This window comes from Lynx canadensis, chromosome F1, assembly GCF_007474595.2.
Source record: "Lynx canadensis isolate LIC74 chromosome F1, mLynCan4.pri.v2, whole genome shotgun sequence".
Classification (NCBI taxonomy): domain Eukaryota; kingdom Metazoa; phylum Chordata; class Mammalia; order Carnivora; family Felidae; genus Lynx; species Lynx canadensis.
Window position 1 is genome coordinate 4319660 of NC_044319.2, and position 20478 is coordinate 4340137.

Consider the following 20478-nt stretch of genomic DNA (forward strand, 5'->3'; position numbering starts at 1 on the left):
CCAAGTGCTCTATATAAGAGTTTTCTAGAAACTAAGCCTTCACCTGGAAGAGCAAGTGGAAGCGTCAGACACAGAGACACTGTTCTCCATGCAGGTGCAAGGACGGCCCAATCTCCTATTGCCATAAATGGTGTTGCCTTGCTCCATTTCTATGGCCTTCCAGTGTCCGGGGGCATCTGGAAGAGGGTGCCATGGTGGACAGAGTGTTCACGTTCTGAGATGAAAACGCAGGATCAAAAGGGAAAAAGAATAAGAGGAACACTAGGAACAGTTCTGAGAGTTTAATGGTTTTAGAGACAAATACAGTAAGATCATACATTTGGACCATTTCTTCCCAAAGTTAGGAGTGAGGGGCTTGGAACCAGTTCTGGATGTTCTCTTCTCTCGGGGAGGGGTGGGGCGGTGCTCAGGGTCAGGCAACGCCTCCACTGTCCTTCTATTGAAGGCATCATTTCTAGAAAACCCTTATGGCTTATGGCTTACAGCTTCTCAAGAACTTATGGCTTCTGCCTGGAGTGGCCCAAAGGGGGCCCAGGAAGGTCTGGTGCATGATTCGGGGAGAATGGCGGGGAGCCTGGGAGGTGAGGGTGCCAGGCCCACACTGCCGGGTAGGAGACCCGGAGTCAGAGCAGGGCCGCGTGTGTTTGCTCTGAGCGGCCGGCTGCCCTCTCTCGCGGGAGGGGGGAGGAGCACGCGGATGTGTGCACGGATGTGGTACCGACATCTTGGCAAGTGCCTCGCTGCTCCTCAGGGGTCGGGACGGGACGAGACTGTCCTTGCCCGGGAGGGGTACTCTCGGAGACCTTTTCTTAGGCTCTGATCTCGTTTTGCTTTCTTACCTGAGTGCACCCGGTTGCAGCTCACACCAGCACGGTTGTGACAAGGGGTTGTGTGTCCAGCCCAGGCCGGACTGAGAGCGTCTCTACCCTGTGCAAGCCTCCGACACCGGGCCGCGCAGAGGCACTGTGCCAATGAAAATACCACATCAAGACCACGCCTCTCCACACTCACACGTGTGACCCCAGCCAAGCGGCTGACCCTCAGGGAGGCCGAACAGTGAGGGGGTGGGGGGAGCTCTGTGACTCAACCAACCCCACGTACACCTGGCCCCGGCCGAGCATCTGAACTTGGAGGCCAGCCCCACAGCGGAATAAGGCAGGCCCCATCCCGGGAGCTCCCTAGGGGACCGGGAGAAAACCCCCAGCCAAGGGGTTGCTCTAGTGTGCAGAACCCTCCTCCCAGACCCTGAACTGTTTTCCCCTCTGAACAGGATACATTGGATAGAGAGGCATCCAGGACTCTGAGTAGAAGAGAAGTGAACATTTAATGCCACTGTAGTTTGATTCTTTTTAAACACCAGATTCTTTTTTTGACAACATTTTACACCTCATATGCCACAAAAGGTCCGAGATCATAGCCGGCAAACACTATCTTCACATTGCAAATGGCACACAGCTTCATGGATTCATGTCATCAGTTTTTGAGAACTAGAACCTCCTTTTTCCAGACTGTTCTCCGGGTAGACTGCTCATATTCATCATGCTCAAGCCAGCAGCTAACTTGTATATAGCTACGTGAGGGCCCATACACAAAACCCAGCCTGTCTGCACATAGGTTGCTGGGACCTGCCCAAGTACAGAATCGGTGAATTTCAGACTTTAACAAGTGACCTTTATTAAAAAGTTTTAACGGCAAACACTCGTAAGCTGAAGAACTTGATTTTTTTCAAACGGCACCAATCTTTTATCCAAACAGTGAATTTAAAACGACGACGTTAAATACTACCATCGAATTTGGAAACAAGATTTGGTGGACGTGTCCGAGAACTGGCTGTTTCTGATACAATAAATGACTTGGCAGGCCTTGTCTCCAATTTCCAAACCGGCCCATTTCTACAGATAAGCATATCTCTATATACATACATACATGACGAGAGCGGCAGGAACCACGACAATCGTTGAGCACAATGTCCTCGTGTTACAGATTAGAAAACGGAGTTAGGGAGTGTGGCCGAGGCCATAGGACTTTTGACAAAACTGGACTCAGAACTCCGGTTTTCGGTCCTATGCTGTTCCATCGCGTCACATCCCTTCCTGTACACATGCCCCCATCTACGCCCCGTGCACACATGAGCGCCAGCCCGGAGGCATGACGGACGTTCACGTACTCACACACCTCACAGGAAGAGCCCAAGATGCCGGACTCAAGTCACGTTCCGCTATAAAACTACTCTGTGGACTTGGGCCGCTCACGGACTCTTGACTTCAGTTTCCTCGTGTATAAATGATTATCCCCAGCTCCTAACACAGAGCTTGAATTTCTTCAAAGCACTTCCCACCGATGATACCATTTTCTCTCCACACTATCCCAGAAGGGCAGCTATGGTGACCCCCGATCTCCCGCTGGGGAGCCCGAGGCCCGGCAAAGTGGAGCCACTGGCCCAAGGTTGCATAGCGAGGGAGGGAACGGGGCCTGGCCCCCGGCTTCCTTACTCCTGGCTCACGGCTTTTCTCCTAGGTATAGCTGCCTCTCAAATGAGACTACTGACCCCAGCCCCTCTCTGCCTCTCAGGGACCCAGGGAGGGGACAAGATGCCTTAAGTATTACGGGCTGCAAGACTCAGTAAAGTGCTTTGGTTTCTCCAGGAAAAACAGGTACTATCCACATCCAGGGGAAGGAGATCTGGTCGCTTTCCCAAACCCCCTTCCGTAGCGCCTGGCGGGTAGGTGGGGCTCTCTGGGGACGGCGACAACCTACTACCGTCCACACTTTCCTCAGAATTCTCAGGTATTCCGTCCAGGCCTGTGGAGGCCAATTTCCAAGCCCATTATCATCAAATTCAAACTGAAGGGACCTTTCCCCCCTCAGCTATTCGCTATAGAAACAGCTTAGATTTTGAACTTAGCCCTGTATTTTGAGGATTGGATCCTAATCCCTGCTCTCCAGATTTATCTATCTTTCCTCCCCGGGGCCCGTGTCGCCATCAGCAGACCTCACTAGAGGGCGGGGAAACAACAGCCAATGCCCCCAACTTACACTTTAATGCATAGCACTTGGATAGCGTTTCCAAGTGTGATGTATAAGTAAAGGATAAAACACAAGTGATGCTATAAAACAATATCCTGAGTTTGCAAAGAAATTAAACTTCCTCCTAGGTTGAGCATGACCGTGGGCTGTTGGTTAGCCGTGGGGGGAATGAAGCCATGAGCCCTCTTAGCTGTGTCTGCGTGAAGCAGACGGGTGAGGGCCACGCACTCACGGGCACGAGTCCACGCACGGGCACAAGTCCGTCTGGAGAGTGTTCACTGGCTGCACTGAAGGCTCTCTACCGCCTTGAGCGCCATTCTGGGTCCGATATTATGACATCATTTCTGGTTCTGAGGACGGCCACCCAAAAGCAGAATGTGTTTGTCCAGGAACGAATAAACTAGCTTCTATGAATGGACAAAGAACTTTTTTGACAAGAAGGGCTTGAGCTACACAGGCTTCTCCTGGGTTGGAATTGGGCTTTTATCTGGAAATGAACAGTTTGTAATTTAAAAAATATATATATGTATTTTTGTCGGGAAAATTGCTAAGTGACACGAATTTGTGAGTTCTTACCCACAAATGTTGATGGATATCTGCTGAAGGAGGGGGAAAGAGATATTATAGTCCAGAGAAACATAGTTTTTCTACCGCCTGTTTCTTGACCACCTCCCACCCCCCAACTCCAAAACCCCTTTAGACCATTTGTTGGCAGTGTCCGTGAAACTGGGCATCTGGCTTTGTTTCATGTGGGACAGACAGTGGGCCGTGCTGGGCTTTCTCGGTGCAGCCAGGTCTCTCATGTGGCAGTGGTGAGGAGCGTCCCTCCGTCGCGGGACGCCAGGCAGTGTCAGGGAGACCCCGGGGACGGCGGGACTGGGCAGTTTATTTAGCATCAACTAGTTGTGACAAGACTTTCAACCTCTTTCTTACTTGACATGGTTTCAGGGTTGAAAAGATGTTGCCTTTAAAAGCGAGGAAATCCTTTAGGATATGCTCAGAGTGCGTGAATATTCCAGAAGGAAAGAAAAATAGTACATTCTTCTTGATTTCTTCCGGTTTCAATTGTGACATGGACTCATCTTCAGTAATTTCTTTTGCAGCCTGAAATCCTTTTGGGAATAAGGAACTTTAAAACATTCACTGCATAGCTTTTGGGGTGCCTCAACTACGCATCAGCCGTGGCTAATGAGACTGGCCACTGTGTCTGCACAGTCGGCCACAGTCGGTCGGCTCTTGGAAGCCTGGCTCTCGGTCCCACGAAGCCCAGGTCAGTGAACTGCTTTCACACGGTGACACTTAAGGGTTACGGATTAATCCAAATTCACCATCAGCTTTAGAATCTGAAGCCCAGAGAAGAAGGGCCCCTTGCCCTTCACGAACAGAAATCTAAGAACAGGCACAAGATGTGAATGCGTGTGTCGGACCTTTGGAACCACCTTCCCGGATGGTATTTGTGGCCACGGTGAAGCCACTGCCATCTTCCAGGAGCACAGACTTCAAGCTCAAGACTAATTTCTGACAACTGGCCAGATTCTTGCCTGCGGGGTTCCCTGCGCTGGGCTGCCATCTTCTCCCCCTTCTCCACCCCCCAGCTCAGGGTCCCTTGTATGACCCTTCCCCCCCCTCCCCGCATCTGCACCAACTTCCCCGTGTTCAGAATAGCAACACAAGATAAAACAACGAACGCGGTGTTCTGATTTTGAATCTGGAAGAGATGAAAGTTAGCGACAGCTTCTCCGTGATGGAGGGAGGAATTCAAGGGCAAGAAGATCAAAGGTTGCAGCTCTCAGGTGGGGACCGGAAGCCTGGGATAAAGCCAACTGTCACTCTGTCACAGCACAAAGCAGCATCATGAAAAGCAAGATGGATTTACTCCGCGGGAAACAATATCACTACTTCCCTTTTGTCTTTGTCTGTCTGCGTTTTGTTCTGCTTAATGCTACACCTCACGCTAAACTATTTGGAGGGTGGAGGGCAGATTTCAGACGAGGAATTAAGGCTTTATGCATCGAAACGTTAATTTCAAATAAGAAGTTTCCGGTCCTTCTATGTGTGGATAATGGGAGTTCTGTGCCATTTTCCTTGCCTTCTTGGGTTATCTGTCACCAAGACCAAAATGTGGAACCACTTATCTGGTCATTCAACAAGGCATTCTTCAATTAGTGGGATAGTTACTCACACCTGCTTTCTTTTGTGCCCGAACAGCATCCTCTATAGTCAACTCACAGGTAGAACCAGGAACCAGCACGTGACAGCATGAAATTCATGACGTCTTCACATAATTAATCAATACTAGGTACACGAAGATGTTTGCAGCTTACGTAGGTTTAAAAGAATGAAAGAGAAAGAAAAGAAAAAGCCAGAATGGACAACCTCCACACAAAGTTGTAGTCCTCAGCCTGGCTGACGACATCCCGTGAGACGTTCCATGGCATGGCATCCTGGGGAGGCCAACTGGACTCAGTAAGATAGCTCTTGGTTTCACTCAATGCTTTTGCTCTCTTGTGGAGTTGCTACCAATGTACGAAAGCAGGCTTCGGTAGGAGGAAAGATTTCACTAATTGAGGTTTTAAGTTTCTGTAGATGTTTCCACTTGGCCTCACTCCAGGGAAAGCATCAGCACCCCCTTGCCTGGGGAAGCCTGCGCAGTGTGGTGACCTGGAAGCTGGGGGTGACGCACCGGGGAAAATGCTGAGCACGCGGGGTGCTCGTCAAGTGATTTGTTTCCAACGAAGACCAGAATACTCACTTTTGACAACTCCCCAATTAAAGGCTTTGCATGAAGCAGTATATTTCAGAGCAGAAACCCAAGGGGATGCAAACTCAAGGCTCAGAAGATGGGCATCCCTTGGCCAAGATCCAGAAGCTTCCACAACATTGCCATTGAACAAGTCTGTTTGTACAGGTGCTGTGAGACCAGAGGCGTGGCCAGAGCCTTGCACTGCCCCGTAGGCTGGGGTTAAGGCTGAGGAGTGGGGTGGGGAGGCCCTGCTTCCCCAGGTGACAGACAGACTTGTTAAACTAGGGAGATCGGTCCATTCCTGAACACTTCCACCATGTTTCTGCCCATCAGGCTCTCCGATGAGACCGTATCCTGCGTGTCCCTCCGTGTAGGAGCAGGCTCTGACAATGTGGAGCTCGACTTGTCATCCATGAGGCTGGCTTCCAGTCTAGGGGGCTGACTTCCAAACACTCGAGCCGCCAGCGCCATCTGTGCCTGTCCTGGCCAGTAAAGGGTCAGGTAGCCGGGCTCCTATGTACCGAGTTCGGCTGAGTTTTGCCGGCACAGACGCGCACAGGTCTATTTCCTTGGGGGGCAGCTGGGGCTGAGGTGCTGGGTAGCAGGGGCTGTCTAGCCTAGAAATAGGCTCCTGATGCTATGCTGCATTTGAGGGCAAACGTGAGTAGTATTCTCTGAGAGGCTGAGCCCTCTTAACCATGAGCAGGTGAGGGCCCTGACCTGGGAGGTAAGAGGAGGCCGCTGCTCCTCCACAGCTGGTCTCAGATAATCCGCTGACCACTCGGTGCCTTGGGGTTCCATCACTACAGTGGGTATGAGAGTCCCTAAGGGGGGGTCGTGGTAGAACGAACATCTCAATCTGAGGCTTAGGTCCTACGTCGCTGGGACCTAAGACCTGGACAAAAGCCCCGGGCCCTGGCTCTCCAGGGGGGTGTGGTTCACCACAGGAAACCTCTCCGCCTTCCGGTGCCAGGCCCGAGGGGATGAGCCTGTCCTTTCTAGGGATGGAGGCCTCGGGACATGGGAGACTGGGGACCGTTTGCACTGAAGCAGCACCCCGGACAACAGAGCCGTGGTGTGATCCCAACCTCCTTTGTTATTCTGAACCCATACTGTTGAGTCTCTGAGTACATTCTCTCAACTGGGGAAGATCCCTGCTTCTAACAAACTCGCAAGACTGGAGAACAAAAAGTATGGCTCTCTTGAGTTGGTTCAAGCTCTCAATCCAGTCTTTGGAATCAAAATGACCATGGAGAATGTTTTGAGGGCCATGAAAAACCCTGGGTTTGTGGGCAAAGGAACGAGCACACGCATCAGGAAGGTGAAGATGTGTCGTCAGCAACAAACATCCCTCTCCAAGGGCACGTAAGGCCCGGGTCACACAGGCTTCTTTTCCCTTCAAAACGCGGCCCCCGTCGCCTCTCCCGTTCTCTTGAGCCCACGTGCACCTGCCCCACGAGTCCGCCCGCTGCCCCTGCCCCCTGCTGCGGGGTGGCATCGAGCGTCACCTGTTGTTCCGACCTTCTCTGGAGACACACTGGCTTGTGCCCGTGCAGCCCCTCTGCTCTGTGCAAGTGGCCTTAGCGGAAGAACCGTAAAGGACAGTTAACATTTATTCATAAGCAATACCGATTAGGGAACAGATCTACAAACACTACTTACGTAGAAACAGCAAGTCAGAAATCGGATCAAACACCAAGAGAAAACGAGCTGCAAATACATTTCAAAAAACGCATGGGGCTTGTTTTGTTTTGTGGTTGTTTCCGTCTGGACCAGCACCGTCTGGACACGAGAAAGTATGAACAGAAAGGTTTGGATAATAAAGATTTGCAAGGCACTTAATCAGTCGCTCTGGGGAATCCGCTGTTCCGGTCTCGCTCCCGACAGCGATCCTGTGCGCACCCTCGCCCCTTCCCACAAAGCCAGAGAAGAGAGAGGTCTCTTGCCAGCAGGACCCCTGTATAAACAAGTTCTTGAAAGTTCCTCAAAGTGCTTTTTCAGTCTCACGGGGCTTCCACGTCCTTGGGCTTTCCATCGTTTCCTCCTCCCACACGCGCGGTGTTCGCACCTTTCCTACAGAAAACACCAGAAAACTGCCTCCCGCTCAGCGCTCACTCCAGACTTGCACCAACCTTCATCCTCCTTCTGCTGTGTCCCAGCCGCCGGCACCAAGGGCCAGGCGAGGGGCTGGCTGTGGGGTCCCGGGGGGCCAGGGGCTGGCAGGCCAGGCCGGCGCCTCACCGGCGCCGGGAAGTGATGTCGAAGCAGGTGACCATCATGAGGTGGGCCTTGCAGAAGTTGACACGGCTCTCCAGGCGCTCGGTCACGCACTCCAGCGCCTCGAGGTACTCCAGGGAATCCAGCTCCCAGACCTGCTCCAAGTCAACTGCAAAGGAGGAGAAGGCTGGTGGAGACGCGGAGGGCACCTCCCGCCCCTGTGTCCCCCTGCCCGCTTCGCCGCCTCCCCGGGCTGGGACGGGACCCTGCCCGCCACCTGCATTTACACCGGGGCCCTCCGCTCTCACGGTGATTTCAGACACCTCTCGTTTTACGGAGACTCTACTGAGGGATCAGGCGATGCTCCAGCTCAGCTCACCCCCATCCGCCTCCAGCACAGGCTGTGGGCCTCGACAGAGCCATTATTCTTTATTAGTGATAAAATAAATCTCCAAGCCGGGGTGCAGAGAATCCCCTCCTTTCTGGGGGTCTCCTCACCTGAGTGACACTTATCCCTTTGTCTACGTACATTATGGTCGTTCTTCCCTGCGTATTTCTTCTCACAGCCGCACACAACTGCCTCTCTGAGCAGGTGGAGTAACCCGACCCTGTCTCCTGGCACCTCCTACTTTCACACACTCACTGGTGGTTCAGGAAATGACGATGCCAACATCTATGATAATTAGGATCCCTTGCACTGGGCACCCGAGCTGAGATTTAGGACCCAGATGCCGTCCCCCAGGTTCGGGCCTGCACAGAGCGAACAGTCTGCTTCCTTCAGTCCCTACAGAGCAGTTATCTGGGGCCATTCCCTCCTGTCCCCGGGCCCCTGCTCTGTCCAGCGGTGACTGGGCAGGTGGGGGCGGGGGGTTGGGCTGCCTGGCGCTGGCTTCAGGGCAGCCGCAGGGGGCCCAGCGTGGACAGCAGCCAGGGTGGGGGGGATGGCCCTGGAATCTGAGGTGGACGCTTGCATTGCACTCTGGGTCAGCCATGGCTACCCTCCACCAGCTCAGGTGCCTTAAAAGCAAAATGAGAGTCACAGCCGCTCCTCTGCCTCCTTTACCAAACTCGAGTTGCCATGGAGAGTACAATAAAAATGAGAGGTTGAAAGTGAACACGGCCCCAGAACTGTGACACGAGTGCCGGGGAAATGCACGGGGTTCTCAAGAGGGCTGCCTCTTGTTACAGGTGCGTTAACTGAGACCTTGGCAAGGGAGGTGATTTGCTCAGGGTCACAGACCCTCAGGGCTGGAGCCGGGGATGAGACCGAGGGCTCCCGAGTGTCTAAAGTTTAAAAAACAGAGGGACGAGAAAAATAATACAAAACTAAACACAGAGGGAAGGCCCAAGATGGCGACGGAGGAGAACCCTGAACTCACCTCCCCCTCCTCGACACATTAAATGTGTGCCTCCCTGCTGAGCAAATCTTCCTGATGAAGAACTGAGGGCTGACTGAAGGCTGCCTGCATGACAAAGGATGGAGGGACCGCACAGAGAACCAGGAGAGGGATGGAGACATGGCGATGAAGGGAGACCCACCCCCAACACTGCTTCCTGCCCGGGGTGCTGTCAGCTGCTGGGAGGGATAGAACTGAGGGGCCAGGAGCAGATTCGTCAGCCCTGGGGCACAGGGAAAAAAAAAAGCCATGGTTTAAAAGGGCAACTAGAACAGAAAGGAACCAGCCCTGTGCCAAATAGTGAGAGGCTTTGCTAGAACTCTCTCCAAGCCGGAGGGGCTGGGGAGAGTCATAGTTTACATTCACCCTCTGCCTTTACAGCACAGAAAGGAGCTCGGTCCAGGTGCCGTAGCCAGCCTGCCAGTCAGTGAGCCCTGGGCCCTCAGCCCACTCTGGCTCCAGATGCTCTGTGGCACAGAAAAAAAAAGCCACTTTTTTTTTTTTAACGTTTTAATGTTTATTTATTTTTGAGGGAGAGAGACAGAGTGTGAGCCAGGGAGGGGCAGAGAGAGGGAGGCACAGAATCCAAAGCAGGGTCCAGGCTCCGAGTTGTCAGCACAGAGCCCGACGTGGGGCTTGAACCCACGAACTGTGAGATCATGACCTGAGCCGGAGTCAGGTGCTCAACCAACTGAGTCACCCAGGAGCCCCCCAAAAGCCACAGTTTTAAAAAGCAATAAGAGTAGGGGCGCCTGGGTGGCGCAGTCGGTTAAGCGTCCGACTTCAGCCAGGTCACGATCTCGCGGTCCGTGAGTTCGAGCCCCGCGTCGGGCCCTGGGCTGATGGCTCGGAGCCTGGAGCCTGTTTCCGATTCTGTGTCTCCCTCTCTCTCTGCCCCTCCCCCGTTCATGCTCTGTCTCTCTCTGTCCCAAAAAAAAAAAAAAAAAAAAAAAAGCAATAAGAGTATACAGGTACCGGCCCTAGAATTCTGCCAAATAGCAAGGAAGCTGCTGGAACTCTCTCCAGGATGACAGCACAGGCTAGGGCCATGGTTTCCATTCCCCCTTCACCTTGATAGTGCAGACAGGAGCAGGGTTGAGACACCTAGCTGGTCTGCTGCTACAGCAAATCCCAGACCCTCAGCCCACACTGGCCCTAGCAGTCTCACCAACATGGTCCCAGTGTGGCACACACCTGATGGTCCTGGACGGCGTTCACAAAGCTCCAGCCATCTTGCCAAGGTGACACAGGTTCAAAGCACCATGGAACACCCCAGGCCTGCACCACTTCAGCCCCAGCCATCCCACCAGGGAAGTCTCAGCACAGACTGCCCCATTCCCTAGCCTGTACCAGCTGCAGCTATAGCCAGCCAGCCAAGGATGCCAGGCACAGACAGTCAAAACACAGGGGACATTCCTACACAAGATCACTCCTTCAAGTTCATGAGAAGAAATAAACACATAGAGACACAGACAGTCAAACAAAATGAGGAGACAGAGGAATATACTCCAACTGAAAGAACAAGACAAAACCTCCGAAAAAGAACTAAAGGAAATGGAGATAAGCAATCTACCCGATGAAGAGTTCAAAGAAATGGTCGTAAGAATGCTCACCTGAACCTGACTGGAGAGAGAAGTGGATGAGCTCAGTGAGAACTTAAACAAAGAGACCAAAAACATAAATAAGAACCAGAGTTGAAGAATACATAACTGAAATGAAAAATAGATAAGAGGGAATCAACAGCAGATTAGAGGAGGCAGAAAATGGATAAGTGATCTGGAAAATAGTAATGAAAAATATTCAGCTGAATAACAAAAAGTAAAAATAGTAATAGACAATGAGATATATTAAGGGACCTCTGGGACAACGTCAAATGTACTAACATTCACATTATTGGGGCCCCAGAAGGAGAAGAGAAAGAGAAAGGGGCAGAAAACTTATTTGAAGAAATAATAGCAGAAAACTTCCCAACGTGGGGAAGAAAGCACAGTGTTTCAAACAAGGTGAACTCAAGAAGGTCCACTTCAAGACATATAATAATTAAAATATCGAGGATTAAATATAAAGATAATTTTTAAAGCAGCCAGAGAGAAGCAACCAGTTACATACAAGGGAAACCTCATAAGAATATCAGCTGCTTTTTTAGCAGAAACTTGGCAGGCCAGAAGGGAGAGTCATGATAAATATAAAGTGCTGAAAGAAAAAAAACCTAATACCAAGAATAATCCAGTTGGCAAGATTATCATTCAGAATTGAAGGGGAGATAAAGAATTTCCCAAACAAAAGTTAAAGGAGTTCATCACCACTAAAAGAGCCTCATAAAAAAATGTTTAAAGAGACTGAAGTAGGAAAGAAAATGCCTTAATTAGAAGAAAATTATGCAAGGAAAATAATTCACGAGTAAAGCAAACATACAGAGCAATCACTTACAAAAGCTAGTATGAAGGTTAAAAGAAAAAAGTAATAAAACCAATTATATCTAAAAAACTAGGGCGCGCCTTGTGGCTCAGTCAGTTAAGTGTCCGAATTCAGCTCAGGTCATGATCTCGCCGTTCATGATCTGGCGGTTCATGAGTTCAAGCTCCACATCGGGCTCTGTGCTGACAGCTCAGAGCCTGGAGCCTGCCCAGAATTCTGTGTCTCCCTCTGTCTCTGCCCCTCCCCTGCTCGTGCTCTGTCTCTCCGTCTCTCAAAAATAAACAAACATTTAAAAAAATTTTTTTAAAAATAAAAAATTAGTTATAGGGACTCACAAAAAGATGTAAAATATGATAACATGTATATAAAATGTGGAGGGGGGGAGCAAAAATGAAGTTCTTTTAGACTGTGTTCAATGACCTTCAATTTAATATGGACGGCTACATATCTAGGATGCTAAATAGGAACCACAAACCAAAAAGCTACAACAGATACAAAAAAATAAAAAGAAAACCAAGCATAACACTAAAGGAAGTCATCAATCACAAGGAAAGAAAACAAAAGAAGAGCAAAGATGAACTACAAAAACAACCAGGGGAACAATTGATAAAATGGCAATAAGTCCACATCTATTGATAATTACTTTCAGTGTAAATGGTCTCAATGCTCCAGTCAAAATACATCGGGTGACAAAACATAAAAAACCAAGACCAATCTATATGCTGCCTACGAGAGACTCACTTCATACCTAAAGACACATACAGACTGAAAATGAGGGGATGGAAAAAGATATTCCATGCAAATAGAAGCGGATAAATAAATAAATAAAAGTCAGGTTTAGCAACACTTTTAGCAAACAAAACCGACTTTGAAACAAAGACCGTAAGAAGAGACAAATAAGGGAATTACATAAAGACAAAGAAATTAATACAATAAGGGGATACAACAAATGTAAATATCTATGCACCCAACAGTGGAGCACCTACGTACATAAAGCAAATATTAACAGACATAAAGGAAGAAATTGACAGTCACACAACAATAGTAGGGGACTTTAACACACCACTGACATCAATCATCCAAGCAGAAATTCAGCAAGGAAACAATGACTTTGAATGACATATTAGACCAGATGGACTTAGCAGATACATACAGGAACAATCCATCCCCAAACTACAGAATACACATTCTTCTCAGATGCACATGGAATATTCTCCAGGAAAGATCACATGTCAAGACACAAAACAAGTCTCAATAAATTTAAGAAGACTGAAATCATATCAAATATCTTTCCACCCACAGTGGTATGAAAGCAGAAATCAATTACAGGAAAAAACCTGACAACCAATCATGTGGAAACTAAACAACAGACTACTAAACAACCAATGTGTCAGTGAAGAAATCTAGGTGGAAATGAAAAAAAAAAAAAATACATGGAGACAAATGCAAATGAAAACACAATGATCCAAAATTGAGATATAGCAAAAGTAGTTCTAAGTGGGAACTTTATAGGAATACAGGCCTACCTCAAGAAACAAGAAAAATCTGAAACAATCTCTCCTCATACCTAAAGGAAGCAGAAAAAGAAGAAAAAAGCCCAATGCTAGCAGAAGAAAGGAAAAAATAAAGATCAAAGCAGGAATAAATGAAATAGAGACTTAAAAAATAGAAAAGATCAATGAAACCAAGAGCTGGTTCTTTGAAAAGAAAAATAAAATTGATAAACTTTTAGGTATACTCATCAAGAAAAAAAGTAGGACTCAAATAAAGAAAATCAGAAATCAAAGAGAAAAACAAATAACACCACAGAAACAGAAAGGAATACAAGGAAAAATACAATGAAATGATTTTTCATTTTACAGTGGAAACTTTGCCAACAAATAGGACAACCTAAAGAAATGGATAAATTCCTAGGAACATACAAACTTCCAAAACCGAATCCAGAGGAGACAGAGAGTCTGAACTGATGGCTAGTAGTAAAATTGAATCAGTAATCAAAAACTTCAAACAAACAAAAGCCCAGGACCAGATGGATTCAAGGTGAATTCTACCCATCATTTACAGAAGAGTTAATACCTATTCTCTTCAAACTACTCCAAAAGGAAGCTTCCAAATTAATTCTAAGGGGCCAGCATTACCCTGATACCATAGTCATATAAAAACACTATAAAAAGGGGCGCCTGGGTGGCTCAGTCGGTTGGGCGGCCGACTTCGGCTCAGGTCACGATCTCACACTCCGTGAGTTCGAGCCCCGCGTCGGGCTCTGTGCTGACCACTCAGAGCCTGGAGCCTGTTTCAGATTCTGTGTCTCCCTCTCTCTCTGACCCTCCCCCGTTCATGCTCTGTCTCTCTCTGTCTCAAAAAAAAACAAACAAACAAAAAAAAAAACAAAAAAAAACCACTATAAAAAAAACCTATAGGCTAATATTCCTGATGAATATAGATACAAAAATCCTCAACAAAATACTAGCAAACCACATTCAACAATACATTAAGAGAATCATTCACCTTGAATAAATGGAATTTATTCCACAGATGCAAAGATGGTTCAATATCCACAAATCAATTAAGGTGATACGTCACATTAATACATTGAAGGATGAAACCCATATGATCATCTCAGTAGATGCAGAGAGAGCATTTGACAAAGTACAACATCTGTTCATGATAAAAACTCTCAAACTGAGTTTAGAGGGAGCACCATCAACATAATAAAGGCCATATATGACAAACCCATAGCGAACATCATACTAAATGTTGAAAAACTGACAGCTTTTCCTCTAAGATCAAGAATAAGAAAAAGATGTCCATTCATTTTTATTCAACTTAGTACTGGAAGTCCTAGCCATAGAAATCAGACAATAAAAAGAAATAAAAGGCATCTAAATTGATAAGGAAGAAATAAAACTGTCACTATGTGCAGATGACATGATACTCTGTAACGAAAACCCTGAAGACTCCACAAAGAAACCATTAAGAGTAATAAATTAACTCAGGAAAGTTGCAGGATATGAGATTAACATACAGAAATCTGTTGCATTTCTATACAAGAATAATTAGCTGGCCAAAGGAGAAATTAAGAAAACAATTTAAGGGGCCCCTGGGTGGCTCAGTCGGTTGAGCGTCCGACTTCGGCTCAGGTCATGATCTCGCGGTCTGTGGGTTCGAGCCCCGTGTCGGGCTCTGTGCTGACGGCTCAGAGCCTGGAGCCTGCTTCAGATTCTGTGTCCCCCTCTTCCTCTGACCCTCCCCTGTTCATGCTCTCTCTCTCTGTCTCAAAAATAAATAAATGTTAAAAAAAAATTTAAGAAAACAATTTAAAATTGCACCAAAAATAATAAAGTGCTTAGGAAGAAAACTTAACCAAGGAGGTGGAATATCTGCACTCTGAAAACTATTAAAACACTGATGAAAGAAATTGAAGATGACATAAACAAATGGAAATATATACCATGCTCATGGATTAGAAGGATCAATATTATTAAAATGTTCATACCACCCAAAGCAAGCTGCAGATTGAATGTAATCCCTTTCAAAATACCAGTCACAATTTCCACAGAATGAAAACAAATCATGTTAGGGGCATCTGGGTGGCTCAGTCGTTTAAGTGTCTGACTTTGGCTTGGGTCATGATCTCGCGGTTCATGAGTTTGAGCCCTGCATTGAGCTCTGTGCTGACAGCTCAGAGCCTGGAGCTTGCTTCATATTCTATGTCTCCCTCTCTCTTTCTCCCCTCCCCTGCTTGCGCTCTGTCTGTATCTCTCTCTCTCTTTTTCTCTCTCAAAAGTAAATAAACATTAAAAAATTAAAAAAAAAAATTAATTAAAAAAAAATAAAAGAACAAATCATGCTAAAATTTGTATGGAACTGCCAAGGACCCTGAATAGTCAAAGCAGTCTTGAGGAAGAAGAACAAAGTTGTAGGCATCACAATCCCAGACTTTAAGCTATACTACAAAGTTATGGTAATCAAAACAGTGTGATGCTGGCACAAAGAAACAAAAAGACCAATGGAACAGATAGGGAGCCAGAGGAATAAACCCATGCTTATACATTCCAACTGATCAAGGGAGGTGAGATTGTACAATGGTGAAAAGACCATTGGTGAAAGAGACCACAGTCTCTTTAATAAATAGCATCGGGAAAACTGGACAGCTGCACGCAAAGAATGAAACTGGACCACTTTCTCACACCACACACAAAAATAACCTCAAAACGGGTGAAAGACCTTAATATGAGACCTGAAACCATAAAACTCCTAGAAGAAAATAGGCAGTTATCTCTTGGACATTGGCCTTAGCAACATTTTTCTAGATCTGTCTCCTCAGGGAAGAGAAACAAAAGCAAAAACGAACTATTGGGGCTACGCCAAATGAAAAGCTTTTGCACAGTGAAGCAAACAATCAACAAAACAGAAAGGCAACCTCCTGAGTGGTAGAAAACATTTGCAAACGATGTATATGGTAAGGAGTTAATATCCAAAGTATATAAAAAATCTTAGACAACTCAACCCCCAAACCTACAAAGAATCCAATTAGAAAACAGGCAGAGGACCTGAGCAGACATTTTTTCCAAAGAAGACATCCAGATGGCCAACAGACACATGAAGGGGGTAGTTCAACATCACTCGTCATCAGGGAAATGCAAATCAAAGCCACAATGAGGTGTCACCTCAAGCCCGTCAGCACGGCTGATATATACATAGTGCACGCCACACGCATGCACGCGTGCGTGCACACAAACACATGTGCGTGCGCGCAAAATGGAATATTATTCAGCCATAAGAAAGATCAAGTTCTTTCCATCTGCAACGACATCAATGGACTCAGAGGGCACCATACTTAGGGAAAGACAAATGCTATTTGATTTCACTTATATGCAGAATTTAAAAGAGATGAAAAGTTGCACAAACAGAAAAACAGGAACAGACCCATAAATACAGAGAGCAAACTGGTGGTTGCCTGAAGGGAGGAGGGGGGAGGGAGGTACAGGCTTCCAGTTAGGGAACGAATATGTCACGGGCATGGAAGGCGTGGCTTCTGATTCTGGGTCTCCCTCCCTCCCTCTTCCTCTCACGGGGAATATAGTCAATGGTGTGGTCACGGCGTCGTGTGGTGACAGATGGTGCCACACGTGCAGTGAGCACAGCACGACATAGAGAATCAGCGTGTTACACACCTGAAACTAACATAACAGAGCATGGCAATATTGCATGGCAATAAAGAATAAACAAAATTTAAAAAATTAAAAACAGAACCCACCATGACATACCTTTCTCAGGCTATGTTACGGGACCACCTCGAAAGTGGCATCGGAATTAAGAAAAATAAAAATGGATGCCAGCACATAGATTTCTGTGCCAACAGTCAGCTTATCACCCACTCCCAGTGCATCGTCAGCCTGTGGCCTCACTGGGTTTTTTTGTTTTTGTTCTTGTTTTTTTTTTGTTTTGCTCATTTTTGGTTTCATTTCATCTTAAAGGACCAATCTGTGTTTCTGCCTTCATGTAGCCTTCTGTTCATTGCCTTTCTGAGCATCAAACAGTCGCTGATTCTAGACAGGTACAAAGGCATGAAGGAAGCGATTGTTTTCTGGAAGCGACTACACATATGTGCTCATGTGTAAGCTCACTCCCATCTTGGGGAAAAAAAAAAAACGAGACTTTGTAAGATAAAGACAGTTCTCGAGCTTGCCTCAGGCATAAACGACGCTCAAAAAACTAAAACTTTAATGAAAACAGCACAAATGAAGGCGGGGGTGGGGGGTGGGGGTGGGGTGGTGCCGGAATGGGCAACCCCAGGACCTTGAGGCTCCTGGGATTTGTGAAAGGAGATGCGTTATCCACGAGTGGGGGAGAAGTGAGCACTGGGCCCCATATTTATGCCATGACCAGACATTGGCTAGCGTCCTTGCTCATGTCATCGCACCCCACCAGGGCCTGAGAGTGTGGGTCCGTGTCCCCGTACAGTCTCTAACAGGGGACCTAAGTCCACGCACTGCGCAGGCAGGCGCTAGGGAACTGTCTTCTGCTGACGACTTGTATTCGGTTCCGGGATAATAACAACAGAACTACGAGTACAACTAGTCCTGCTACTAAGCACCTTCATCAAGCACCCAGCAGCATCACTCACTCCCTCCTCACGACCCCCCCACGAAGTAGGTTCCACGACGCTTCCCATTTTACAGCTCGGGAAATCAAGGCTCAGGGAGGCCCCACGGTTCGTGTGCGGGAAAGCCACCTCCGATCAGGTCTGCGGGACTGTGGTCATCCCACAAACGGTGCAACACGGAGGGATGCTTGGCAGACTGGTCACCACCCTCTGTCCTCAGGTTGGCACACTGGATCCTCGCAAGTACCCAGGGAGGTGCTCAGGCGATGTTACCACCCCGTTCTTACGGAAAAGAAACTGCTGGAGGGCGGACTGCTGTTAGGGGTAGGACACAGCCAGGAGGCTGACAAGTTCTGTCCCTTTCTTCTGGGCCCAGTATTTCTGCAGACTCCACCTACCCAGGGGACTCTCTGAGCCAGGGGACACAGTGGAGATGGTGACTGATGTGTGGGAGGGGAGGGGCAGGGGGTAGTGGGGGAGCAAGGGGGACAGTGGTGAAGGGCAGGAGACCAGTGGAGGCAGAGGGGGAAGAGCTGGTGAGTGCCGGACAGGGAAGGAAAGGAAATTTATCGGCAGCTATGCATTTTATTCCACAAAGTCTTCCAGCCTTGGGTCCCATATCAGTGAAATAGTTGGGACCAGATCTGAGCTTTATTTTGCAGTAAATGGAATGGTTAGGAACAAATAAATACGAGACAATTGAATCTGTCAGAGAGAGCAAAATTGTTCTGAATTGTTAGGAGACGGTTACTGTCATCCTGGGCTTTCTATTAAATAGAAATAACACGGCGAATGTTATTTTTTTTTTCCACTCAAAAATGTTTTTTTTTTTCCCTGCTCTCTGGGTTCTTTGTGAGGTTTTTCTAGGATTGCACATTCTACCCTATTAAGAGCTCTATAAATTCTTGTGTATTTCAGGCTAGATATGCAACGTGATTTTTGTGGCCCAAGAGCGGATTTGTAATGCAACTTCATGTCTGGCTGATCTGCCATATGCACGATGGGGCGGGGAGGGGGGGGTGGAATCTCATTTTCAGATGCTTTGGACTGAGACACATAAAAAAATTCTCGCAAGAGCAACACTCCCCACCCCTTTTTGCTGCCCCACCCCGCCCACCTTCCCTACAGAGAGTGAGACCGTGGGCTCAGAGCTACTGTGTCCATTTGATGGTGTCCAAGCCCTTGGGTCCCGACACCATCCACGGACACCTCGCCCCGGGACGTGTGCCAGGCCTGGTTCGCCGGCCAACCCAGTAGTCCCAGAGACGGGAATGAACCTGGGGTCTTACATTCGCGGAGCCACTTGTTGGGATCCAGCATCAGGTGCTGCTTGGTGACCTCCAGCTCCTTCATCAGCCACTCATACTTGGCTCGGACCTCAGCGATTCTCTGCTGGCGATGCTCCAGAATTTTCAGCTTTGCGTTGAAGCACGTGACCTCCTACAAGGTAGACGAGAAGGCGTGGGGGTGCGGGGAGAGGAGAGCCTCCCCCACCCAGCTCGGACCCACGCAGCCTCTAGATGGGAATGCCATGTGCACAGCGGGGACGAGAGAGCTGGCCCCTCACTGGGGAGCCAGGAGGGCCCTGGGCCAGCCCAGCCACGCTTCTGACTCGCCGGAGTTGGATCGGACAGCCACAGGGCAGGACTGCTGCAGCCCTTTCTTAAATTTAGGAAGTGGCTGGCGTTCCCAGCTGGAGCCAGAAAAGCCCCCAGGACTGGCAGTTCCCCCAGCGCTGGAGCCCTTTCGACACTCGGGGTGGAGAAGTGCGGAGCTCTGCAGGGGGCTGGCTGGGGGGCTGCCCCCATGTGGGGACCAGGAGGCTCACCTTGCCGTTGCCCCCTCGTCGCCGCTGTAGTCGTTCCACGTCATCGATCTCGTAGACTTTAATCTCAAAAGGTTCCCCGAGGCCCCTCTGGGTGCTGCGCAAGGGGCCGTCCACCCAGCGGACCCCGGTGCTGCTGGCGGGTTTTCTTACGGGGGAAGGGGTGTCCAGGGACAGCGCAGGGATGAGCCTCCGTCTCTGAGAACCTAAGTACGGAATTAAACCCAGAGGGAATCTTTTTGAATTTCAATCTTTTACATCTTGATACGCATCTTTTGGTGGGGGACCCTGATGGGCATCCCGGGATGTGCGGCAGGTGAATGCGAAACACGCCAAGGCCCAGCCACGCACCTTGACAATTAATCCCTTAAACTGGCACCTAGGCTTCACCTCCAAGAGCTCACGAATTCCCTGCCTGACCTTTAGAGCTGCCCCTGGTCTCCGCCCACGAAACACACACACACACACACGCGCACACACACATGCATGCACACCAGAACACGCGCACACACAAAAACACGTGGTCTGGAACCGTGAGCCATATGCTCAGCATGAATATGTGTCACAGTGAAATTAAAGAGAGGTTTGTGTTAGGGAAAAGGGGTCCCAGTGTTTGGTAATGTGGTCATAGGAGTTTTAGGAAACACTGCTTATTTGCTTATAACAACAACACTGTACTAAGCACCGATTATACGTCAGACCCTATTCAACATGCTTTACGCATTGTGACGGACGGCTAGCT

General features: G+C 48.4%; 1 protein-coding gene across 1 annotated transcript in view; it reads right to left on the reverse strand.

Annotated features, from left to right (window-relative positions):
* Window positions 1–1305: 1305 nt before the first annotated feature.
* KIF26B (kinesin family member 26B) overlaps window positions 1306–20478 on the reverse strand; it is a 457099-nt gene continuing 437926 nt past the window's right edge. The window contains 3 exon segments of the mRNA XM_032591791.1: window positions 1306–8156; window positions 19201–19351; window positions 19740–19942. Of these exon segments, the coding sequence (XP_032447682.1) occupies window positions 8008–8156; window positions 19201–19351; window positions 19740–19942 (503 nt within the window). The 3' untranslated portion in view covers window positions 1306–8007.